The 26,049-nt window shown below is 41.3% G+C and overlaps 1 protein-coding gene across 3 annotated transcripts in view; it reads left to right on the plus strand.

Moving 5' to 3' along the window:
- The window catches only part of FRMD4B (FERM domain containing 4B), a 200,057-nt gene that overhangs the window by 74,612 nt on the left and 99,396 nt on the right, over positions 1-26,049 (plus strand). For all 3 annotated transcript variants that reach the window (XM_005695748.3, XM_018038306.1, XM_018038307.1), the window contains exon 5: positions 9,241-9,325. In XM_005695748.3, coding sequence (XP_005695805.3) covers positions 9,241-9,325 — 85 coding nt within the window. The remainder of the gene's footprint in view (positions 1-9,240; positions 9,326-26,049) is intronic.

The raw sequence follows: 26,049 nt of genomic DNA on the forward strand, positions 1-26,049 counted from the left end.
GGTCACTGCCTTTCCCATCAGCAGGTATGAGTCGCTTGCTCCTGGACACTGAAGTACACACTTGTTGAGTGCACACAAAAGAAGGAATCCCCATAGAAGCAATGTGTTATATGGATATACATAACTGCTCTTTTCATTGCTAACAATTAAGACTATCCAAATGTAGGGGAATTCCGTCGGTGCTTTCACTGCTGGGGCCCAGGTTCAATCCTTGACCAGGGAACTAAGATCTGGCAGTGCAGCAAAAACACATAAGTGAAAATAAAGGTATCCAAATGCCAACAGTAAAGATAAGTTCAGTAAGTGATGGCATTTTTACAGTGAACAAATGATCACTGTAATAGAAGCCTTAAGATGAAAAGGTACATTGCATTTCAGAGTTTCCCCAGGAAGAGAAGGGCCACATATCTGAATCACTATAGGAAATTTTTTAAAGAGTCACCCCTCCAGTCCCCAAAACTTCCACTTTCCTGGCCCAAATTTTGTTACTGTGTCCTGGAGATAGTGAGTGTGATCTTGGGCAAGCTGGTTGTGAATTAAAAAGAGATCAGGGGATACAAAATAACTTTGCAGAATAATATGCAAATATAAGAAAGTATCATTTTTTTTTTCAAATTGTAGTGTTTATGAAAAAGAAAAATACCATAAAGCTTTGCTCTGAAGAGGTTTCCTCTCTGTTAAAATGTAGCATTAACGTTATGGCAGTCACTGTGCCACATATTTGACCTCTGTCCTTTCACTGGGCTTCCCGGGTGGCTCGGTGATGAAGAATCCGCCTGCCAATGTGGGAGATGGGGGTTCCATCCCTAGGTTGGGAAGATGCGCAGTAGTAGGAAATGGCAACCCACTCCAGTACTCTTGCCTGGAGAATCTCATGGAGCCTGGCACATCGCAAAGAGCCAAACACAACTTAGGGACCAAGCAACAACATCGTTTCACTGTTTCACTGATTCCTGAGCTAAACACTTACATCCTTCAGATTTACAGGGAAAGACTTTCTTCTGGTTAATATCTCCCAGGAGGCAGGGAGCAGCTCAGAAACACATGCAGCTTCTGCATGGAGGGAAGAAAACATTTCAAGTGAAGGCACTTAGTTCTCCCTTGATGAATTTCAGAATTAAACCTTTGTCTTTGCTGTAGTTATAAAATCTCAGTGGTAGGTGCTAACTCTAGGTGTGACACGTGTGTATTGACGCTGCATAATTTATGTATGCACCGTAATTCGTTTAACCCATCCTCTGTTTTCCTGTGAGTCCAAACGCCCCCAGGCTGCCAAGGGACTCCTCCAGGCCTGGGTTGTTATCTGCAGCTGTAAATTATCTTCCACAAACACAAAGGCCTCTTTGGTAATGCAGCCCAGATGTAAGCATTTGAAAAGCTTGATAGTGAGCAAGCAGGCATTTAAAAATCAGAAGTGGGGAGGTTAGGGAGGGGATTGGGCGTGACCTCATTGGAAAAGCTCCCATTGCCTCAGGGGAGGAGGTGGCTCTGGCTGGTACCACCCAGCTCCAGCAGAGCCAGGGTCTTGGGTCTTTCCTCCCCTGCTCTGCATTTATCATACTGCCTCTTGCTCTTTTTTTTTCTTTCTTTCTTTCTGGTCTTCCCGCTCTTCTTCCCCCTCTTTTTCTCCTCTTTCCAAGCCATCTTTGTGAGGTTCAGGGACTGTAAGTGACTTCTCAGAGGTACCAGTTAAGTATTGTGTGTGACACTTGGGGCTGAGAATTGGCTGTGTGTAGAGAGTTCTAGTAGGAGATGTGGAGAAACACTGCTACCTTTCAGTCAAAGTTGCTGCAGAGTCTTTGAAAGACTTTTTTCAAGTCTTCTATCACCCCCTGGCCTGTTTCTGGAACATGTAGAGTTTAACTCAAGGAAGCATCATGACTACAACTCATGGGTCCACATCATTCCAGTTGTTTGTATGCTTGTTTTTTAAAGGAAGACAAACATTTAGAATACAGCACAACAGGTAAAGATCCTGGTGAAGAAAGATTTATTGATAGAGAAAGATGCTCCCAACATATTCTAGGGAATAAAAGCAGACCACAGGATTGCACTTAAGTAAAAGATGTGAGTAGGAAAAAAATTAAACTGTTAACAGTAATTAATCTCTGGGTAGAGTGATTTCCTCAAGGGAATCAACCCTGAAAATTCATTCTAAGAACTGATGCTGAAGCCGAAACTCCAATACTTGGGCCTCCTGATTGGAAGAGCCGACTCATTGGAAAAGACCCTGATGCTGGGGAAGATTGAGCACTAAAGAAGAAGGGGGGCGGCAGAGGATGAGATGGTTGGATAGGATCACCAACTCAATGGACACGAACTTGGGCAAACTCCAGGAGATAGTGAAGGTCAGGGAAACCTGGAATGCTGCAGCCCATGGGGTCACAAAGAGTCAGACACAACTTAGAGACTGAACAACAGAGAGTGATTATGGGAGTGATTTTTTGCTTGTCTATTTATATATTCCTACGATAAACACATTAAGCAATTTTTTAAAAATGCAAGTGTGAAGTGTAATAAAAGGAAGAAAGGTGAAGTGTTTGTGGCTGGATAGCAATGAGTTATTTTAGAGCTGTCAAGAGTAGGTGATTTACAGTAAGGAGAGGACAGGAAAGTTCATCTCTTTCCAGAGGAATGTGATTAAAAAGCACAGAGAAATAAAGGATTCCTTCTACCTTGGGCCCAACAGAGGTATTTGAGGCAGATGTGTGAGTCAGCCAGACATCTTTGCCTACCACCGCACACCGATCTGAACGTTATCCCAGAACCTGGGGAAAGCATCTGTTGGTTGCCTTAATATTGACTGTGACCTCCTGGCCTAACCCATACTTGAACTTGCAGGCAGTTGGTAAGCAGCCTCTGTATTTGAGGATCCACCATCCTTATTTATATGAGAGTTGCAGAAAGGCACAGAATCGTTTAAAACACAGGCTGAACCTCAATTCCACTTTCTTACAGGATTACGTTTCTGTGTGCTCCCTGGATCACATATCAGACAGCGTTTGTGGGACTCTGCTCAGTCTCCTCTCTAATCTGTCCTCAGTGTGACATCGAAAGGGCAGAGGAAAGCAGTAGTAGTATGAAGGGTGAAAAGGCTGTAGGGTATAGAAGTTCAGAGCTGGGCCATGAACTCAGGGTTTCTGGCTAACATTCCTGGGGGCCAGGTAGTTCTTCATTATAGGGAGCCAAGCTGTTCTATGGGATGTTTCCAGCATCCCTGGCCAGTAGCATTCTCTAAGTCAGGAAAATTCAAAAACAGAAAGTCTTTTGGGGCTATATGTATATTTATGGGTGATTCACGTGTTTGTACGGCAAAAACTAACACAACATTGTAAAGCAATTCTCCTCCAGTTACCAGTTTAAAAAAATAACAAAAACAAAAAAGTCTTCACCATAACCAGATGTACCTCACTCATCCCTTGAAAACCAGTGCTTTCACCTTGCTTTTGAATTTTAACCCTAATTCTTCTGTGTATTACCTTTGTGGCCTTTGGCAGCCTCTATGGGCTTTGTTCCTCATCTAGAAGACGTAATAGGAATTGACAGTAATACAGGGGGGTTGTTGGAGGATGTTAACAAGTCATGAAGACCCTCACTAAATGTAAACTATTTTTATGATATAAAAATAACAAAGACTGCCTCAACCACCTGTTCAGGGGGTTAAAAATTCTATAATGTGATATATGGTCTTTGAATATGGAAATTTGGAAACTGTCTGGCTTGGGTCTGACTCACTCTTGTTTTGTTATTTTAAAAAAATATTTACTTATTTATTTGGCTGCACCAGGTCTTAGTTTATGCATGCAGCATCTTAGTTGTGGCATGTGGGATCTAGTTCCCTGACCAGAGATTGAACCCAAGTTCTGTGCATTGGAGTGCAGAGTCTTAGCCACTGGACCACCAGGGAAGTCCCTGACCCATTTACTTTACACTGGGTGGAAGATTTCATCATTTCTCCATCATTCACTCCGCCCAGCCATCACCTCCCTAAAAACAATTAACCTCTCCTTCTTCCTGTCTCCTTCTCACAGAGTTTGTCCCTACTTGCTTCATGATGGACAGGGGCAGGCTATTTTGCAGTTTGAAGCAAGGACGTGGAATTCACCGTGGGACCCCAGCACTTCTCATTGCCTGGGGCAGATGACTCCCTCCCTTTTTGTACTGGTCACAGCAAGGCCCTTACCCTCCTGGGCCTCCAGCCTTTCCCTGGAGTCATGCAGAGAGGGGAGCGACAGGGCAGGTTTCTACAGGTTTACCTGGAGGGCCCTCTCTGCTTCTTCTAGGGTTGCCTGGAAATCTGAAAGTGAGGCAGAGTTTTCCTGGCAGGGGAGCACAATGTAGAAGCCAATAGTGCTTCCCTTGGGGAGTTCTCTAAGAGCGCACCCCTCCCACAGATGAAAGGGAACATAGGGGACTCTCAGAGGTTCTGCATCACCCTTTGCAGAAAGTGAAATACACTTCAATTACTCCGCTGTCTTCAGCGTGCATCATAAAGCAGGACTATGAGGTTGCAGGGTCATTATAAGCAATAAATGCAGATCTCTGTGTTCAGAATGTAGATTAGAACCTGATAGAAATCTACTTAGGTAGGTGGCTGCAGTAAATGCCTGAAATTACCCACAATAACTGTGTGAAACCAGGAACAAGGCGTTTGAATGCAGCCCTCACTGGACACCAGTCACGAAGTCAGCATTGTGCAGAGTGAGAAATCATTGAGTCATTCTTGCCCAGGTTGCCTTCTTTGATGCTGTCACTCAGACAAAGCAAAGATTCTAGAAAACAAAGGAAATATGCTCAGTTGCGGAGAAGTCCTAAGTGGTCAGAAGAATATTCGTTTCAGAGTGTTTTCCTGTTCTTGGTCAAGATGGACACCTTTGTAGCATCCTACTTCCCTAAGAAAATAAGCTTAGAAAAGATACTGGAATTTCCATTCTTGTTTTTACAGTTGAAGTTTTAAAGAGGTTCCCAACTAAGTCCGCACCTTTTGTTACAGTCTTCCTGGTAGACAGATAATAATAACATAGTAATAATCACCGCCACTCACTGACCACTGAAACAACACGTGAGATAAGGGAGGCAACAAGAGGCCAAGCAGTTTGGCCCCAGACCCCAGCATGGATCAGTGTTGGGACTAGACTTCAACCTAGTATCTCCCCACCTCTGTGATGTTGACTCTTTTTTTTTTTTTTGCCCCCAATTTTTTTTTTTTTTTTTTTTTTTGCCACACCTCACAGTTCATGGCATCTTACTTAGTTCTCTGACCAGAGATTGAACCTGGACCACGGCAGTGAAAGCGCTGAATCCTAACCACTGGACCACCAGGGAATTCCCTGTAGTGTTGACTTTTGATCATGATAAAGAAATGACACAGGAGGAAAATATGGGCCACCTACATGACAGTGACCACTAATGGATAGCCCTTCCCAAACAGTCAGAGTCTTCTGCTTTTCAACCCACGTGTATCATCATCTGGCTGACAGGCCTGCCCCGCCTCCAACTTTGTCATGCTATTGAGGTTGATGTTCTCTTATCACTGATTAGCGGTTAGGTGAACACCTGTCCCATCAACAGGAGAGAAAAATGCTAACGGGGGGACCATGAAAAGTAGAGACAACTTCTCAAGAAATTACATTTGTTAAATTGTATGAGGTCTGTCTCCAGAATGTATGCTTAACCCAAAAGCTTGGGTTTGTTTCAAGGCTGAAAATTGAACCGTGGGCTTTGACTTCACAAAATCTTAGTGAAATCATTCACAGTAAGCATGCAAAAGGGAAATAGTATCCTTTTACCAAAAAAAAAAAAAAAAAAAAAAGCCCTGAAACAAAAGGTCTTTATTTTACAAGTCTGGGATAGTCCGTTTCATTTCACGGAGAATCCTTAGATTCTGTTGTCAGTTCATAGAACGTGTTGATAGGTATGCCTAGGGAGCCATTCTCCTGGAAAACCATATGTACTTTTCAAACTCTCCATAAATATAGTCATCACAGTGGCTCCCTTGAGGGAGAGAGGGGACCGTGGATTCAGAGAGTGGGTAATCTGATGCCTAGGCAGAAAGTTAGAAGGCAAAAGGGCGGGTTGCCAGAAAGTACTGGAAAACAAGATAGGGACCTGTTTACTGGAACTAGGGTACAGTCAGGGACCCGGGCTTCAGAAACAAGAGGAACCCGATGTCTAGTACGAAGTTATCTATGCGGAGTTGGACACGTCACAAGTTGCTTTGGTGCTAAGCCACCCAGCTCCCTGCATGTGATATTTTTAATTCTTGAAGACTAGAAAGAGGCTTGATCTGGCTAACATGCCCTCTCCCTGGAATGCCCTTCCTCCCTTCATTACCTGGTGAACTCATGCATTCTTTAAGACTGGGCTCAATTGTCCCTAGGGGACAGCGTGTCCTATGACACGGAGTCTTCTGGATTTCAGTTTGGCTGCCTTCTTTCTCTTGATTCATAAGCTGACTTAATTGCATTGCTCCCTTGGGCCCCCTGGCATTGTGTACATGTTATATTTCATTGTGATTATTATTATAGGAAAGTATCCTATCATACTGGTTTGGAGTAGGAACTTTGAAGTCTGAAAGGCCTTCATTTGAATCATGGCTCCCCCATTTTCTACCTGGGTGACTTGGGGAAGTTGACTTTATGTGTGCATCTCAGTTTTCTTATCTGTAAGATGGGTTAATAACTTGCTACCTCTGGCATCTGGTTTTGCTGAAGTTAAATGACAGCATGCGTATAGAGCCCTGCATACTGTCCCTAGCACGTGGGAAGTGCTACTGACTTGGATTCTCTGGTTGCCAGCAACAGAAACAAATTATGGCTAAGCTAACAGAATTGAAGGAAAACTGGACTAACAAGGCTTCAGAAAAGATAGGAATCCAGGCTCTGCAGGAATCTAGGGAGCAGGAGGCAGTGGACAATTTCATCAGGGTATCACTGGCAGGACAAGAGACTCCAACCATCTTTGATCATTAGGCTGTATTGGGCACTTCATAAAGTCCCTACTATGGCCATCCTTATCTCCACCTTATAGACAAAGTATCTTAGACTCAAAGCTTAGGCCACGTCCGCCAGGCCACATAGCATTAAATTCCAGAAAATGGATTTTTATTAGCAATGATTAGTATTTGTTGCTTCACATCCTTTTGTGTTATCTCATTTAATTCTTCCAAAATGCTGTGAGGTAAGTGCAGTCATAACAGCAGTTTAGAGAAGACACAAAGAAGCTAACTAACTTGCCCAAGGCCACCCAGGTAATAAAGGACGGAACTGGGACTCCATATTCTACATTCTTGATTCCAAAGCTGGTTTTTCCCTCCAACTCTTCGTCTCTCCCCACCCCTTAATCCTTAACTTTCCCTTCTTGCACACCTAACACTCATCAATCTTCATTCAGTTCATTTCAGTTGCTCAGTCGTGTCCGATTCTTTGCGACCCCATGAATCGCAGCACGCCAGGCTTCCCTGTCCATCACCATCTTCCGGAGTTCACTCGAACTCACGTCCACTGAGTCGGTGATGCCATCCAGCCATCTCATCCTCTGTCATCCCCTTCTCCTCCTGCCCCAAATCCCTCCCAGCATCACAGTCTTTTCCAATGAGTCAACTCTTCGCATGAGGTGGCCAAAGTACTGGAGTTTCAGCTTTAGTATCATTCCTTCCAAGGAACACCCAGGGCTGATCTCCATTAGAATGGACTGGCTGGATCTGCTTGCACTCCAAGGGACTCTCAAGAGTCTTCTCCAACACCACAGTTCAAAAGCATCAATTCTTCGGTGCTCAGCTCTCTTCACAGTCCAACTCTCACATCCATACATGACCACTGGAAAAACCATAGCCTTGACTAAAGGGACCTTTGTTGGCAAAGTAATGTCTCTGCTTTTCAATATGCCATCTAGGTTGGTCGTAACTTTTCTTCCAAGGAGTAAGCGTCTTTTAATTTCATGGCTGCAATCACCATCTGCGATGATTTTGGAGCCCAGTCTTCATTAAGTTCACTAATAAGTGAGATAAACCCTTGTAAGTGAAAATAGAAAGGATTTATTCTCTTTCTGAAACCTCCTTTGATGATTCAACACTAAGGGTGGAATTTTTCAAATGATTTTTACCATCTCAGTGATAAAATCTTTCACCGCCTCTTAAAGCTGCTATATTTATTTCTCAAACATTTCCTTATTGTGAAAGGGGAGGAAAAATAAATAAAAAGCGCAAATGCCCAAGGTCTATCACGATTTTGCAGAGCTAAGAGCAAAGCTCCCTGGGACTTCAGTTTGGATTTATCTTGACTCTCACCAGATTGAGAGCCTGTTCTTTTCCAGGATCCTAGCTGTGAGCTGTCTTCGGGTATTAAGTCTCTTCATGCATTATTCATCAGGTGGGGCCTCCACCCCTGGCCCATTCCTGCACCCCAGAGGCCTGCCTTCAACCAGCCAGCTTTCCACAGGACTCTCCTCCCCTCCCCACCTCAGGACCCTCAGCTTTTTTCCAAAGGAGGGACTGGGCCTCACAGAGGCAACAAGCAAAGGCCCAGAAAAGGGAGTGGAGGAAGCTAGACCCAGAATACCCTGATTTGCATGAGAAAGACCAGTGTTAAGTGGGGAGCTTGGCTTCTAGCCAAGGGAAAGCCCAGAGCCTGGAAGGATGAGAGTGAAGAAAGGAAGGACGTGATTGAAACTCCCCTGGGCGAGGTAAACGGTGGGGGGGGGGGGGGGCCCTCACACCCACCCTGAGTCTGAAAACCGTGGAGCCGTGGGCCTCTAGGTTCGGTTATACAGTAGTGTTCTCTCAGCAGACTTCTGCTTTCAGCCCTCAGAGCTCACCTGGGCTTTGTTTCAAAGCTGTGGGAGGTATTGTGAACTCCCAGAACCTGTGTCAAAGGAACGGCAAGAATAAAGAATAAAATAAATAAATTTTATTTATATATTTTTATATAAATATATATTTATTTATAAAGAATAAAATAAAGGAAAGAAAATAAAGATGGATTTGCAGGTGGTGACCATTTTGGATTTTTCTCTCGCTCACCTTCCAACACACTGTAGAAGACTTTATCTGCATGTCTGCGTATATCCACATATATTCATACATACTTATAGGCGTGCATACATGTTGCAGATAGCTTTTAAAAGGGAAAAAAAGCACAACCATTCCCTAGCTCTTCGTAATTCTCTGAGAGACACTACATGAGGAAACCATGCAGAGAAGGGAAAGAATCTGAAGGAGTCACCTTCTGTGCTGTTTTCCAGGTTTTACATTGAGAGCATATCGTTCCTGAAGGATAAAACCACCGTGGAGCTGTTTTTCCTGAACGCAAAGTCCTGTGTGCACAAGGTAAGGACCCTGTTTGCTATGAACTCCAGCGGGGCTGGACTAGCAGGGAGCAATGGCACAGCCTTTGTTTTCATGTTCAAGTGGAGAAAAAAGGACATAATCTTTTTTTTTTCTTCTTTACATTTCTCATCCTTTAACTGTGTTCCACACAGACATACTATTCTCTGTGTTACTTTTGTTTATTAAACTTTTTATTTTGTGTTGGAGTATAGCCAGTTAACACCGTTGTGATAGTTGTACGTGGCTAGAAAAGGGACTCAGCCATACCTTTACATGTATCCATTCTCCCCCAAACTCCCCTCCCAGCCAGGCTGCCACATAGCATTGAGCAGAGTTCCCTGTGCTGTGCAATAGAGGACATAATCTTCTTCCTTTGTGTATCCTACCCTATAAAACAAAGCAAAACAGTTTTTTGTTTTTTTTTTTAATGGAGAAAAAGCAGCTCTTCTCAAATTCTGAGTCAGGAAATACACAGAATCACCACTGCCTACAGTGCTCTCATAACTCCACACAGAATGACCCAGAAGGACACACAGGTGGAGCAGTCAGGCTGATCGAAGCCTCACAAAAGTCAGGCCAGAAATCTGTTCTAACAGAGTACACCCTACATTTATCCTACTTTGAAACCAGTCTTCCTTAGGGGCCTCTGCTCAGAACCCTGTGTTTTAAGGCAGAGTCTCCGTTATCTGTGGCAAAGGATCTGATTTTTGCTTTATTGTTTTTCATTTGTATCCAAACCGTGGAGGACACACAGCTTTTATAAAATTCAGTACACGTGAATTGAGAGAAAAATGACCCCAGCTTGGATGTTGCAGCCGTGCTGCGGTCAAATTGCTGTGGAAGTTTTAGACATTTTCCATTTTTAATCTTATCTCCTTGAAGATAAACTTTGCTTTACAGACCTCTAGTCTGGCCTTCTCTAGTCTGATCTCCTCAAACCACATCCCAGGCAAGGGTGGAGAGTCCCCCGGGCCAAGATAGGCTCAGCTGAAGCCCAGCTGCTTCCTTTATCTTCACAATGTTTAGGACCTCGGATCCCACACCTGCTTCCAGGGCTGGTGGGAACCCCTTTCTGCCCTCTTCCAGTATATATCGCCCTATATCTGAGGGGTGATGAGGGACAACTGGTTGGTGCCTGGCCTGGAAAGACAAAGGGGCAGACTGCGTTGAGGCACCTGCGTTCATATTCCTCCCCTTGTCCCCAAAACGTTAAGGGTGGCCCACTGCACACATGCAGCTTTAATTAGTATAAGACTCGGCAAGGAGCAGAATTTTTGTTGTTGTTTTTAAATAGCTTTATGGAGATATAATTGACTGAACATAATTAAAGTGTCTAATTTTATGTCTTAATATAAGTAACACTCTTGAAATGATCATGATAATCAAGATAGTCAATATACCCAGCAACTAAATATCTGCTTTTTCTCACAGTAGATTATACACTTTCTATAGTTCTATATAAGTGGAATCATGTAGTAGACAATCTTTTTGTATTCTTTCAATGAGCATAATTATTTTGAGATTCTTCCATGTTGTATCAATAACCCTTTCCTTTTTTCTTTTTTTAAAATGAAAAAAATTTTTTTCTTTTTGTCTGCGCTGGGTCTTCGTGGCTGTTGGGTGGGTTTTCTCTAGTTGCAGCAAGCTGGAGCTATTCTTTATTTGCCGTGCTTGGGCTTCTCATTGCAGTGGCTTCTGTTGTTGCAGAGCACAGGCGCTAGGGCTTGCTGGCTTCAGTGGTTGTGATAGCCCTTTCCTTTTTTATTGCCGAATAATATTGCATGGTATAACTACAACATTGTTTATTCATTCACCTGTGTGGCTATTTCTCCCTTTTCCTCCCAAACTTACTGGGATATAATTGACAAATAACACTGTGTGAGTTTAAGGTGTACAATATGGTGATTTGATATGTGCATATATTTTGAAATGATCCATCCACCTGTTGATGGACATTTGGATTATGCAAGTTTGGGAAATGTTACAAGTAAAATTGCTATGAACATCCATGTAAAAGTCATTGTATGGACATGCACTTTTTTCATTTTTTAAAAAAAATTTATTTTAATTGGAAGATAATTACTTTATAATATTGTGGTGTTTTTGCCATACATCGACATGAATCAGTCACAGATGCACATGTGTCCCCCCATCCTGAACTCCCACTCCCATCTCCCCCCCTACCCCATCCCTCTGGGTTGTACCAGAGCATCAGCTTTGAGTGTTCTGCTTCATGCTTCGAACTTGCAGTGGTCATCTGTTTTACATATGGCAATATACATGTTTCAATGCTATTCTCCCAAATCATCCCACCATCGTCTTCTCCCAGAGTCCAACGGTCTGTTCTTTACATCTGACACACTTTCTTTTTTCTTGGGTAAATACTGGGAATAGGATGGCTAGGTCATGTGGGAGATGGGATTAACTTTTTAAGGCTCTACCAAACTGTTTCTCGAAGTAGTTGGTGCTATCTTAAATTCCCAACAGCAGTTTATGGTATTTATAGTTCCTTCATATTCTTGTCAACACATGAAATCAACATCTTTTCCATTTTAGTCATTCTGATAGGGGTGCAGTTTTTATTTCAATTTCCCTGATGACATATATGATATTTGAGTATCTCTTATGTGCTTATTGGACTTCCCTGGTGGCTCAGACGGTAAAGCATCTGTCTACAATGTGGGAGACCCAGGTTCAATCCCTGGGTTGGGAAGATCCCCTGGAGAAGGAAATGGCAATCCACTCCAGTACCATTGCCTGGAAAATCCCATGGACAGAGGAACCTGGTAGGCTACAGTCCATGGGGTTGCAAAGAGCTGGACACAACTGCGTGACTTCACTTTCAGTTTCATGGTTATTTACATCAGTATATCTTTTTTATGTTTGAATCTTTTGCCCAGTTTCTTTGGGTTGCTGTTTACTTGTTATGAGTTTTCAGAGCATATGCATTCTGGATACAGTTACATGGATTACAAATATTTTTTCCCAGTCTGTGGCTTGCTGTCCGTTCTCTTGATGTCTTTCAGAATAAAAGACTTTTATTTTGATGAAGTCTAGCATATCAGTTTGTTCTTAGGGATTGTGATATTGTACCTCTGTAAACGTTGCCTAATCCAAGGTCACGAAGATTTTCTTCTGTGTTTTCTTCTAGAAGTTTTAGAATTTTAGGTATTATATTTAGGTCTATTATCCATTTGGAATTAATTTTTAAAATTTATTTTATCTATTTGTTTATTTTTAGCAGTGCTGGGTCTTCACTGCTACGTGGACTTCCCTCTGGTTTCAGTGAGCAGGGGCTACTCTCCAGTCGCTGTCCTTGCTTCTCACTGCGGCAGCTTCCCCTGTTGCAGAGCGCAGGCTTTAGGGCACACAGGCTTCAGTAGTTGCGGCACGTGAACTCAGTAGTTGCAGCTCCCAGGCTCTCGAGCACAAGCTCAATAGCTGTGGCACACGGGCTTAGTTGCTCTGAGGTATATGGGATCTTGCTGGATCAGGGATCAAACCCATGTCTCCTGCATTGGCAGGTGGATTCTTTACCACTGAGCCACCAGGGAAGCCCCATTTATAGCCGTAGTGTTCATATTTTCTTACCATTTTCACATGTGCTGTCTATAGTGATATTGCCTCTCTTGATCCTGATACTAATATTGGTATCTTCTCTCTTTTTTATTTCTTATCATCTGGCAAGATGTTTGTCTTTATTGAGCCTCGCAAAGAATCAGCTTTTGGTTTCAATGATTTCTTATTAAAAAAAAAATTTTTTTTCTATTTCATTGATTTCTGCTATGAACTTTATTATTTTTATCTTCCATCATTATTACTTTCTTTTTCTTCTTTTGGGTTTAGTTTGCTTTTCATATACCATTCTTTTAAGTTGAAAGCTGAGATCGTTGATTTAAGATATTTCTTTTGTAATATAGGCATTTATTTATAGTACTATATAGCATTTTCTGCTAAGTACTCATTTTGTATCCCACAAATTCTGATATATTGTGTTTTATTTTCATTCACTTCTAAATATTTTTAAAGTTCCTTTTGGCTCTTTGTTATTTGGAAGTGGAAGTCTCCAATTTCCAGAAATTTGGAGACTTTCAGGGCTCTTTATTTTTAATTAAATCCACTGTGGTGAGAAAACACATTTTGTGTAAATTGAATTCTTTTAAATTTGATGTGACTTGTTTATGGTCCAGAATATGCTCCATCTTGGTCAATGGCCCATGTGCACTTGGGAAGAATGTGTACTCTGCTCTCATTGGGTGGATATTCTAATAAATGTTAACCAGATCAACTTGATAGTATTGTTGAAGTCGACTGTATCTTGCTCATTTTATGTCTACTTCTGGTCTCAGTTGATACTGAAAGCTATGATTGTGGATTTTTCTACTTCTCTTTGTAAGTTCTATCAGTTTTTATTTCATATATTTTATTTATTTATTTATTAACACAATCTTTAACTGCTTTATTTTTCTTAGGTCTTCCCAATGGACTCTTTTTAAACTTTTCTTATTAGGGTATAAACATTTAAGAAGGCTGTGTCCTCTGGATTGTTTTTATTAAATGATCTTCTTTATTCTGAAATCTGCTTTGTTTGATATTAATATAGCCACTTAATGTTTCCTTTTTTCAATCTCATAGTTGTACTCTGTCTTTTTTTTTAAAAGGGGATTTCTTACAGGCAGCGTATAGTTACATCTTGAAATTTTGTCCATTTTGTTTATCCATTTATCTATCTCTTTTAACTGGTTGTTTACTTTATTTGCATTTAATGTGACTGTTGATATGGTTAAGTTTAAGTTTGTCTTGATATTTGTTTTCTATTTGTCCTATCTATTCTTTGTTCCTTTTTTTTTTTTTTTGCCTTCTTTTGGACTTTTGAGTGTTTTATGATTCGATTTTACATCCTTTGTTGGATTATTAGTATAACTCCTTGTTTTGAGTTTTCTGTGATTGCTTTAGGGTTTATAGTATACATCTTTAAATTATCAAGTCTACCTTCAAATTTATTATATATTGTACCATTTTACAGGCAGTACAAGAACCTTATAATAGTATATTTCTATTTCTCCTCTCTCAACCTTTAAGCTGTCAATGTCATACGTTTTATTTTTAGTTCTGTTACAGATCCTTATGACATTGTCATTGGTTTTGTGTAAAAATTTAATCATGTCTGCTTTTAAGATTTTCTCTTTCTCACTACTTTGAACAATTTGCTTTCCTCTTCACACTTTCTATGATTGTGTTTACTGAGCATCTTGGACTTGTGGGTTTATAGTTTTTATCAAATTTGGGAATATTTCAGCCATGATTTCTTCAACTGTTTTTTTTTTTTTCCTGTTCCCACCAATGCCACGTTTGCAAATTCTAATTACACATGTACTAGGCCTCCTGAAGTTACCCCACAGCTAAGTGATGCTCTTTTCATTTAGTTATTTCTTTCTGGGTTTATTTTGATAATTCCCATTTCAGTGTCTTCAATTTTATTTATCTTTCTTTTGCAATCTAATCTTCCATTTATCCCATCCTGTCCATTGGAGTTTTTATCTTCAGAAGTTTGATTTGGATCATTTTAAAATCCTTCCTGTAGCTACATAACTTTGGGAATGTATGACTATAGTTACAATAACTGTTTTAATGTCTTCAGTCTGCTTATTCTTTTTTTCTTTGGCCGTGCCACATGGCTTGAGGGATCTTAATTCCCTGATCAGGGAACCTGAGCCCTCAGCAGTGAGCGTGAGACCCTCTGCATAGCTTCAAGACTCTCTCTCAGTGCAACTCTGTTTTCTCTAGCACTCTGTTCCATAAAATCCCATCCATTTGCTTTCCCGAGTCTCTCAGCTCCATCTGCTCAACTCCAGAAATCCACCTTGCTCTGTCTGGGTTTCCCCTTCACAGCCACGTGGGGATAGTTGGGGTTTACCTCATTCACGGTTCATGGTCCTTTGCTGCCTGATGTGCACTGTTTTGATGACTATTGTTTCATATTTATTCTCTAGGTTTTTTCGTTTTGTTTTTGTTTGTTTGTTTGTTTTCAGGAAAGAGGGTAAATTGAGCCCCTGTTACTCCAAAGCAGAGTTTTTGGCTAATTCTATAAGAAAAGTAGAATGTCTCCAGCACCAAAGGCTTTATGACAGCCTCTTTTTCTGAGATGTGGGTTTCTTCAAGAATGCATTGGGTTCCCTGATAGACATCTGTATAGCAAAAGCAGCATTTACTGAGTCAGGAAAACATTTCATAAGTCATAATTGGTCATCATCTCTTATGAAGAGAAATACAATTATCCCTTGTGATATTTCTCACTACCTAGCTGGCCAAGGTCCAGAGAAATAGTCTCCTTGGTGATTTGTTTATTCTGTTGTTAATTAAAAAAAAAAAAAAAGGATGAAAAATTTAACTCTTGATTTTCTCTTGTAGCTTTTTCTGCTAATCCTGTTGACCTTAAGGAAGTAGAGTTCTTTTAAATTCTCCTCTTATGTCAAGAGCTCCTTTCTAACTGAGAGTGTTTAATGACCTGTCAAAGAATTCAGAACTTTTATAAAACATGGTGTGAAGTAAGACACTATGACTTGCATTATTGGGGTAATTTACTTAGATTCATCTGTAGGAATTTACAGTTTGATATTTTCTGTCTAAGTAATATGCAGATAGCTAGTTACATACAATCCCAAGACATGTTACAAAATCCAGTAAATAGGATAACAAGACTGGGCTGCTGTTTGTTAACTATGTATGATAATTTAAGAACATTCTGCATAAGGAATATCATCTGAATCACAGCTGCAAGAGTAAATAAGTTTTATGAGAGCATAGCCTCAGCAGTAGAATATAGGTGGATGGTGAATGAGTCTCCCTTCCACACTATGCAGGGGACATTCTTCCCACCAAACGTGTTAGCCTCTCTATTAGCCCATAGCCATTCTTCTTGCTTTCTGCCAGACAGCTTTCCCCTTCCACTGAGGAGAGAAATACACAGGCAGGAAAAGACAGCTATTATTTCCAAATACACACAAATTCACCGTATCTTTTTGCATGCTTGGTTTGTAAGAAAGAGGACTTGTGATGAGGGTTAATACAGTCACTGAAGCTCTGTGTAGCTATTTAAATATGGGTTTATATTCACAAAATTCAGCCTCATGATCTGTCATTGGAAGCACTGGGTGGTTTTCAATGGTTTTGTAAATGTCATCGCCCCTACTGCATAGTGAATTAGCCATCTTGTTGTTTTATTAGTTGCCAAGTCGTGTCTGATTCTTTTGTGACCCCATGGATTGTAGCCTGCCAGGCTTTTCTGTCCATGAGGTTTTCCAGGCATGAATACTGGAGTGGGTTGCCATTTTCTTCTCCAGGGAATCTTCCCAACTCAGTGATCAAATCTACGTCTCCTGCATTAGCAGGCGGATTCTTTGCCACTGAGCCACCTGGGAAGCCTGGATGAGCCATTCAGTTCAGTTCAGTCGCTCAGTCATGTCCGACTCCTTGCAACCCCTTGAACTGCAGCACGTCAGGCCTCCCTGTCCATCACCAACTCCTGGAGTTCACCCAAACTCATGTCCATCGAGTCGGTGATGCCATCCAGCCATCTCATCCTCTGTCTTCCCCTTCTCCTCCTGCCCCCAGTCCCTCCCAGCATCAGAGTCTTTTCCAATGAGTCAACTCTTCGTATGAGGTGGCCAAAGTACTAGAGTTTCAGCTTTAGCATTATTCCTTGCAAAGAACACCCAGGACTGATCACTTTTAGAATGGACTGGTTGGATCTTCTTGCAGTCCAAGGGACTCTCAAGAGTCTTCTCCAACAACGCAGTTCAAAAGCATCAGTTCTTCAGTGCGCAGCTTTCTTCACAGTCCAGCTTTCACATCCATCTGTAGCCTTGACTAGACAGACCTTTGTTGGCAAAGTAATGTCTCTGCTTTTGAATATGCTATCTAGGTTGGTCATAACTTTCCCTCCAAGGAATAAGTGTCTTTTAATTTTGTGGCTGCAGTCACCATCTGCAGTGATTTTGGAGCCCAAAAAAATAAAGTCTGACACTGTTTCCACTGTTTCTCCATCTATTTTCCATGAACTGATGGGACCAGATGCCATGATCTTCGTTTTCTGAACGTTGAGCTTTAAGCCAACTTTTTCACTCTGCTCTTTCACTTTCATCAAGAGGCTTTTTAGTTCCTCTTCACTTTCTGCCATAAGGGTGGTGTCATCTGCATATCTGAGGTTATTGATATTTCTCCCAGCAATCTTGATTCCAGTTTGTGCTTCTTCTAGCCCAGCGTTTCTCGTGATGTACTCTGCATATAAGTTAAATAAGCAGGGTGACAATATACAGCCTTGACATACTCCTTTTCCTATTTGGAACCAGTCTGTTGTTTCATGTCCAGTTCTAACTGTTGCTTCCTGATCTGCATATAGGTTTCTCAGGAGGCAGGTAAGGTGGTCTGGTATGCCCATCTCTTTCAGAATTTTCCACAGTTTATTGTGATCCACCCAGTCAAAGGCTTTGGCATAGTCAAGAAAGCAGAAATAGATGTTTTTCCTGAAACTCTCTTGCTTTTTCCATGATCCAGCGGATGTTGTTGGCAATTTGATCTCTGGTTCCTCTGCCTTTTCTAAAACCAGCTTGAACATCTGAAAGTTCACGGTTCATGTATTGCTGAAGCCTGGCTTGGAGAATTTTGAGCATTACTTTACTAGCGTGTGAGATGAGTGCAACTGTGTGATAGTCTGAGCATTCTTTGGCATTGCCTTTCTTTGGGATTGAAATGAAAACTTACCTTTTCCAGTCCTGTGGCCACTGCTGAGTTTTCCAAATTTGCTGGCATATTGAGTGCAGCACTTTCACAGCATCATATTCCAGGATTTGAAATAGCTCAACTGGAATTCCATCACTTCCACTAGCTTTGTTCGTAGTGATGCTTTCTAAGGCCCACTTGACTTCACATTCCAGGATGTCTGGCTGTAGATGAGTGATCACACCATCGTGATTATCTGGGTCATGAAGATCTTTTTTGTACTGTTCTTCTGTGTATTCTCGCCACCTCTTCTTAATATCTTCTGCTTCTGTTAGGTCCATACCATTTCTGTCCTTTATCGAGCCCATTTTTGCATGAATTGTTCCCTTGGTATCTCTACTTTTCTTGAAGAGACCTCTAGTCTTTCCCATTCTGTTGTTTTCCTCTATTTCTTTGCATTGATCGCTGAGGAAGGCTTTCTTATCTCTCCTTGCTATTCTTTGAAACTCTGCATTCAGAGCTTATATCTTTCTTTTTCTCCTTTGCTTTTCACTTCTCTTCTTTTCACAGCTATTTGTAAGGCCTCCCCAGATAGCCATTTTGCTTTTTTGCATTTCTTTTCCATGGGGATGGTCCTGATTCCTGTCTCCTGTACAATGTCACAAACCTCAGTCCATAGTTCATCAGGTACTCTGTCTATCAGATCTAGTCCCATAAATCTATTTCTCACTGCCAAAGTCTGAATTGGGCAATAAGGAGTTCATGATCTGAGCCACAGTCAGCTCCTGGTCTTGTTTTTGTTGACTGTATAGAGCTTCTCCATCTTTGGCTGCAAAGAATATAATCAATCTGATTTCTGTGTTGACCATCTGGTGATGTCCATGTGTAGAGTCTTCTCTTGTGTTGTTGGAAGAGGGTGTTTGCTATGACTAGTGCATTCTCTTGGCAAAACTCTATTAGCCTTTGTCCTGCTTCATTCCGTATCCCAAGGCCAGATTTGCCTGTTACCCCAGGTGTTTCTTGACTTCCTACTTTTGCATTCCAGTCCCCTATAATGAAAAGGATATCTTTTTTGGGTGTGAGTTCTAAAAGGTCTTGTAAGTCTTCATAAAACCATTCAACTTCAGCTTCTTCAGCATTACTGATTGGGGCATAGACTTGGATTACCGTGATATTGAATGGTTTGCCTTGGAAACGAACAGAGATCATTCTGTCATTTTTGAGATTGCGTCCAAGTACTGCATTTCGGACTCTGTTGTTGACCATGATGGCTACTCCATTTCTTCTAAGGGATTCTTGCCCACAGTAGTAGATATAATGGTCATCTGAGTTAAATTCACTCATTCCAGTCCATTTTAGTTTGCTGATTCCTAGAATGTCGATGTTCACTCTTGCCATCTCCTGTTTCACCTCTTCCAATTTGCCTTGATTCATGGACCTAACATTCCAGGTTCCTATGCAATATTGCTCTTTACAGCATTGGACCTTGCTTCTATCACCAGTCACATCCACAACTGGGTATTGTTTTTTGCTTTGGCTCCATCCCTTCATTCTTTCTGGAGTTATTTCTCCACTGATCTCCAGTAGCATATTGGGCACCTACTGACCTGGGGAGTTATGAGCCATTGGTGCCACTTAAATGTGTTGAAAGAAAGATTGTGCCTCATTTCTGATTTGGGATCCTGGGTATTCTGAAAAAGGGACAAATATTTCTCACTTTTATTTATTCCAAAATAATCTCCCATGTTACAGTCAAGTACACATAGGGCATTCAATTAATTGTTGGTTAATTCAATAAGTTGAATAGATATTATTGATGATCAACCCTTGATTCCCAGGAAATCAAGAGATAAACAAAAACAGCTTATCTGATATATAGTTTGACTAGTATTGAGTATGAAATGCATCTGAATATGCTAGGAAGTTGAACCTAGTATGCTCAACAAAAACAAAAACATGTTCCAGCTATTACTGAATAACATTTAGCAATGCTATAGTAACTTCCTGGCCAGGGAACTAAGGACCTGCAAGCCATGCCGCACAGCCAAGAAAGAGTGAAAAATGATTCTGTAAAGAACAAAATTTCATGTTTAGCCTAATGTTAAAAGAAAAGTGAAAAGATCATTGGATTTTTCTCTCATCTTTTTAGATATCAGTTAAAGGTCTGTTTCTTCTGGAAAACTGGTTCTGGTAGACGTCAATTATGAAGGCACTGGTGTGTTAGCCAAATTCAGCCATCGCTAGAGCTCAGTACATATGAGTACTGCATTTATTCTGCAGGCATTTATTGCATGCTTGCTACCTTCCACCCCATTTGAAGCTGTTTGCAACTAGAAATGCTTCAAGAATCTCTTGATTTTTCTACTGGTATTTTAAATCCCACTTAAACATCAGTGAAGATGAAATTTGTTCTCTGAGAAAAAGTATACTTCGGCAATAGTCATGACAAAATCTGGCTTAACATATGCCTGTCCTTATAAAGTAATAAATGATGTTTCTATTTTCTACGACCTGCTGAAATTTGCAATAGGAGAAAATAAGTTAAGAATCATACCGTGTTTTGATCTTGACAAGGAAATGTAGCTTTAAGGGAAGACCTTAGGGCTCAGGCTGCCCCTGAGCCACAGCAGCCATGTGATCTTAGGAAAAGTATTTAACCTTTCTAAGACATTTTTCCCCTTTCAGAGTGATTCTCTGAGATTACAGCAGGTCTCATGTATAACCTTTGACTCCTTTTATCAGATTGACAACAAATGCTCATTTAAATGACCAGGCTCCTGCCTCTTGTCACTCTCCAGATCCCAGACTTAGGATTGAGTGGGGAGCTGGGCATCAGTCTTTTCAACAAGGTTCTTAGGTTATTCTCCTGAACACCTTGGTTGAAGAACCATTGGATTTTCTGCGTGGTAAACATGCAGAAAGTTTAAATACATATTGAAACTCGCTTTGAGAAATATGAATCAAGGTCTAGTGATAAGACTTCAGAAAGATGCCTTTTCCTTTCTCCTCCTCTTCTTTCCTGGTAGTTAAAAAAAAAGTGGAGGAAAAACAGGAAGGAGAAAAACAAGAGTTGAAAAAAGTGAAGGACAAAGAAAAACAGGAAAGTGAAGGAAGGTGTGAAATGCATTTCTAGCTCTGAGACTAAAGAGAAGGAAAGAAACATCTAAAGAGCCTTCTGTCTACATTATCATGAGCCAGCAGTGGGCTGGGTGGTGTGCAATTAACCATTAATACATTTGATCCTCCTATAGCCCTGGAAGAAGGAAACTATTCCCTTTTCCAAATAAAAGAACTGAGGCACAGAGAAGTTAAGTAGTTTGCTTAACATCACAGAGCTATTATGTGGGAAAAGTGTCCTTGACAAATTATACCAGCAGGAGACCCTGGACCTTAAAAGCACCTTCCATTTACCTCAGCTGCCCCATTTAGGGGATTGCTCAGTAATTTGGAACTCAGGAACTATTGTTACAGAATGGGCCTGTCATAGCACTAACAAGTATTGAATACATATGATTTGCTAGGCACTTACTGTGTGTATTCATGCATTCAGTTCTCATTCCAACCCTAGTATGTAAGAACCTATTAGGTAAAATCTATTATTATCCCCCATTTTACAGATGGGGATTTTGAGGTACAGACGTTAAATAACATACACAGACTCACATTGCTAATAAGTGGAGGAGCCGAGATTCACACCAGGCAGTATGATGCCTGAGTCCATGGGTTAACCATGACACATCCTGCCTCTAGATGGGTGAGGGTTGTCTGCCCACTGCCCATGAAGGGAGCATATTTGTGGCATCCTCAGTTTAAGCTCCCTCTTTCCCATTTTCCGAATGTTGTTGTTCATGTCGATACTCTTAGCTTACGGTTAATAAGGTGCCTCTGCTCGTTAGGGGTCAAATGGCTTTGACCCCTTTGACAGCCTGGGCTAGGGGACAAAGCACTTCTGAAAGAAGATTTTAGAAGGGTGCTCAGGTTGGTACAGAATGTTTGAAACTGCTTGTATGGTTCAAGAGTTCCCCAGAAGAGAGCTGTTGTCTGAGTTGTCTGTTAAGTGAAGGCTCCCAAACCTGTTTGGCTTCCTTGGGGAGAATGCAGAGGGGCACACCTTGCCTGCACACAGCCACCACCCCTGCCAGAGGGTGATGATGGGGAAATGACAATAATGATGCTGAGGAACCCTCTGTGTGTAGGCTGTTGCACTGCCTGCTTGGAAAAGCCTCAAATGCGTGAGAAACCCTGCAGATTTGCCCTCAGTGGTGATTTTTGCAGGTCTCTTCAACCATACCTGTGATTTAATAATCAAACCATTTATCACTACCATACCTTTGAAGACATGGTTGCAAAATTAAAATAGTATTGGCCACCTTATCTCTTTGGGTATATATGTTAGTTGCTCAGTCCTATCCAACTCTTTTGCAACCCCATGGACTGTAGCTCGCCAGGCTCCTTTGTCCATGGGATTCTCCAGGCAAGAATACTGGAGTAGGTTGCTTCTCCGGAGGATCTTCCTGACCCAGGGATTGAACCTGGGTCTCCTGCATTGGCAGGCAAGTTCTTTACCACATTATTATTATAATCATGAGATGACAGAAAATGAAAAAGCAGGTGGGATTCAGTAGATGCTCTGTGGCAGAGACCATGCGTGGGCAGGGGTGGGCATGAGGTGGAGGATGGGAAATGGACTTACTGAGAGCTCGAACTGATTTTTTTCCTGTATTGACTCCTCTAAGCCTCACAACTACCAATGCTGTTATTTATTATTACTTTAACAAATGAGCTAATGGAAGCATAAATAAGGTAAAAAATTTGACCATGGTTAAATAGCTCATACCCACTCCAGTACTCTTGCCTAGAAAATCCCATGGATGGAGGAGCCTGGTGGGCTGCAGTCCATGGGGTTGCGAAGAGTTGGACACGACTGAGCAAGTTCCCTTTTACTTTTCACTTTCATGCATTGGAGAAGGAAATGGCAACCCACTCCAGTGTTCTTGCCTGGAGAATCCCAAGGATGGGGGAGCCTGGTGGGCTGCTGTCTCTGGGGTCGCACAGAGTCCAACACGACTGAAGCAACTTAGCAGTAGCAAATAGCTCATTAATAGTGAAGTCATCACTAGGTAATCTGGCTGTAGAAACAGCAGTATTTGTCTTCATTCACTCAATAAAAAAATTATTGTGTTCCAATTAAGGGCTAGGATTTCTAGTGAGTGCTGTGTTATCAGTGGAATGTTTAGTAATGCTACCTTCCCATGGCCCACGCTAAGTCTTAAAGAGTCTCTCATTTGCACATTTGTGTATGGGCATGTGTTGTGTTCATTTTAAGGGCAATATGATGGTTTGTTGTTCAGTCACTCAGTAGCATCTAACTCTGCAGCCAACCCCATGGACTGTAGCTCACCAGGCTTCCCGTCCTTCTCTATCTCCCAGAGTTTGTTCAAATTCATGTCCATTATGTCGGTGATGCCATCCAACCGTCCCATCCTCTGTCATCCCCTTCTCCTCCTGCCTTCAGTCTTTCACAGCATCAGAGTCTTTTCTAATGAGTCAGCTATTCACACCAGTTAGCCAGAGTATTGGAGCTTCAGCTTCAGTCTTCCAATGAATATTCAGGGTTGATTTCCTTTAGGATTGACTGGTTTGATCTCCTTGTTATCCATGGGACTCTCAAGAGTCTTCTCCAGCATCACAGTTTAAAACATCAATTCTTCCATTCTCAGCCTTCTTTATGGTCCAACTGCCACATCTGTACATGACTACTGGAAAAACCATAGCTTTGAGTATACAGACCTTTTTTGGCAAAATGATATCTCTGCTTTTTAATACGCTGTCTAGGTTTATCATAGTACTTTGAATAAATGTAGAAATACGAGTGAGCCACACATTAGGAATGCTATTTAAAAAATAGAGTTATTGCAGGGCTGTCTGATCACATTTATTCTTATCCTTCCTTTTACCCCATTTCTTGACCAAGGCCTTATTAGGTGTGCCCTTTCTGCAGGAGACACGGGGAGAGCCTCAGCCCCAAGCACGCTTTGGCCACATGTGCCAGGTTAGAACATGCTGCACAGTGTCCTAACTCTGAATGCTATTTGTGTGTAAGTGTGTGAACCTGGGGCAGCTCACGAGGCTCCTCTGTCTATGGAACTTTTCATGCAGGGATACTGGAGTGGGTTGCCATTTCCTCCTCCAGTAGACCTTCCTGACGCAGGGATCGAACCTGCATCTCCTGTGTCTTCTGCACTGCAGGCAGATTCTTTACTGCTGAGTCCCTGGGGGAGCCCATTGCATAGTTTTTATTATCTCTGAGAGCAAGATTATGGAAGGATTTTTGCTTTGTCAGTAATGCTTTTCTAAACATTTTTTAACAGGATTCTTGAATTTGTTTTATATAAGAAAAACAGATAAAAACAATCAATGTCCTTTATCTCTTTTAAACTTTTATCTCTTTAAAACTGCATGAAGAAAATAAAACCATTGTGCTGATCATTCTCCCTCCATTAGAAAAAATACCCAGTTATCTTTGTCACTGGACAAAGCTAAGTGGAAGCTGAAAATTCCTAATTGCTTTATCTAGAAAAGTAAAAGGTCTACTCTTAAGACAACTGACTGTAATTTGTCGATTGTAATCACACACTTTTCTGTTGTAAAAATATACTTGTTGATTGTAGAACATTTAGAAAATGCAGAAAAGGACAAAAAATTTTTAGGAAGGAATCAATCCATAATCCTGATACCAGTACATTAGTCGTGTTAGTTTCACCTATTTCTTTCTTTGAGGTTTGTATTTTTCTTTGTTGGGATCAGTTGCTACCTGCATTTTACATTCGGTGAGACTTTTAAATTTTTAAGTATTTTGGCTACGTTGACCTCATCTTGTCCACTTTTCTTCCTATTATCTATATATTCTTGTGTTTTAAGGGCCAGCAGTCAAGATGGGGAAGGATTGCAGGGTTGCTTTGAAAATTCATGTTTTTATTTCTTTATTTAATATAGACTTGCACATAGGGAGTAGGGACCAGGGTTTTTTATATATTGGAAACTCTAGAACTTAGAGGTTAGGTAAAAGGTTACTGAATGAATGGATAAGGGAAGGAGCGAATGTTTAAAGAATGAACAAATGGATTCATTAGTTGAAGCATTTGTAGGGTTAAGGCATTATTTATTTAATTTTAAAAAAAATTTTTTGGCCGTGTGGCATGTGGGATCTCAATTCCCAAGCAGGGCTCAAACCCACTCTCCCTGCATTGGAAGCACAGAGTCTTAACCGCCAGACCACCAGGGAAATCCCATGATTTGAGACATTTTAGAACATAAAATCAGCAAGACTTCATACCTCCCCTCTTGGCTTGCCCCTGCTTCCTAGAGAAGCAATATAATGCAGTGGGGGAGAGGCGAGACTGAAACCAGACAGCCTGGATGAAAAAACATGGCTTTGGCTCTAGCCTTGGCATGTCACTTATGTTTTTAAGCCTCAGTTCTATTGACTGTAAAGTGAGGATCATAGTTCCTACTGCCACAGATAAATTAATATATACCAGGTGCATAAAATAGTGTCTAAGGCAGACATTGTTTTGCTGTTAACATTTAAACTGTTATTGCTACTGCTCTGACATATCAAACCCCTTCATAGGATGCACAAGCCCCAGCTCATCACTCTAGCCTCTTCCCAACTCATCATGTTCATACTGAAATAACTCCTAGCTCGCAGATTAATACCGGCTTTCTCAAGTTTCTGTGCGCTTTTAATGTATTTATTCCTGTGCTGACTGTCTTTCTCTTCCTCAAGTCCTTCTTTCTCTGCTGAATGTTTCTGTTGCCTTCCGTTTCCCTCTGATTGATTTCCACTCATGCTTCTGAACTCAGCTCCAGAGTCCCCACCCCTTAACTGATTCTTCCCTTCCCTTGTGCACCCCTGCCAACCCTATCCTGAAGGTTTTAAATCCCTCCCACTTTGAAAATATCCTCTAAATACTTCTGTAGCTCTCTTCCCATTGTGGGGA

The sequence above is a fragment of the Capra hircus genome, chromosome 22 (assembly GCF_001704415.2).
Source record: "Capra hircus breed San Clemente chromosome 22, ASM170441v1, whole genome shotgun sequence".
Classification (NCBI taxonomy): Eukaryota; Metazoa; Chordata; class Mammalia; order Artiodactyla; family Bovidae; genus Capra; species Capra hircus.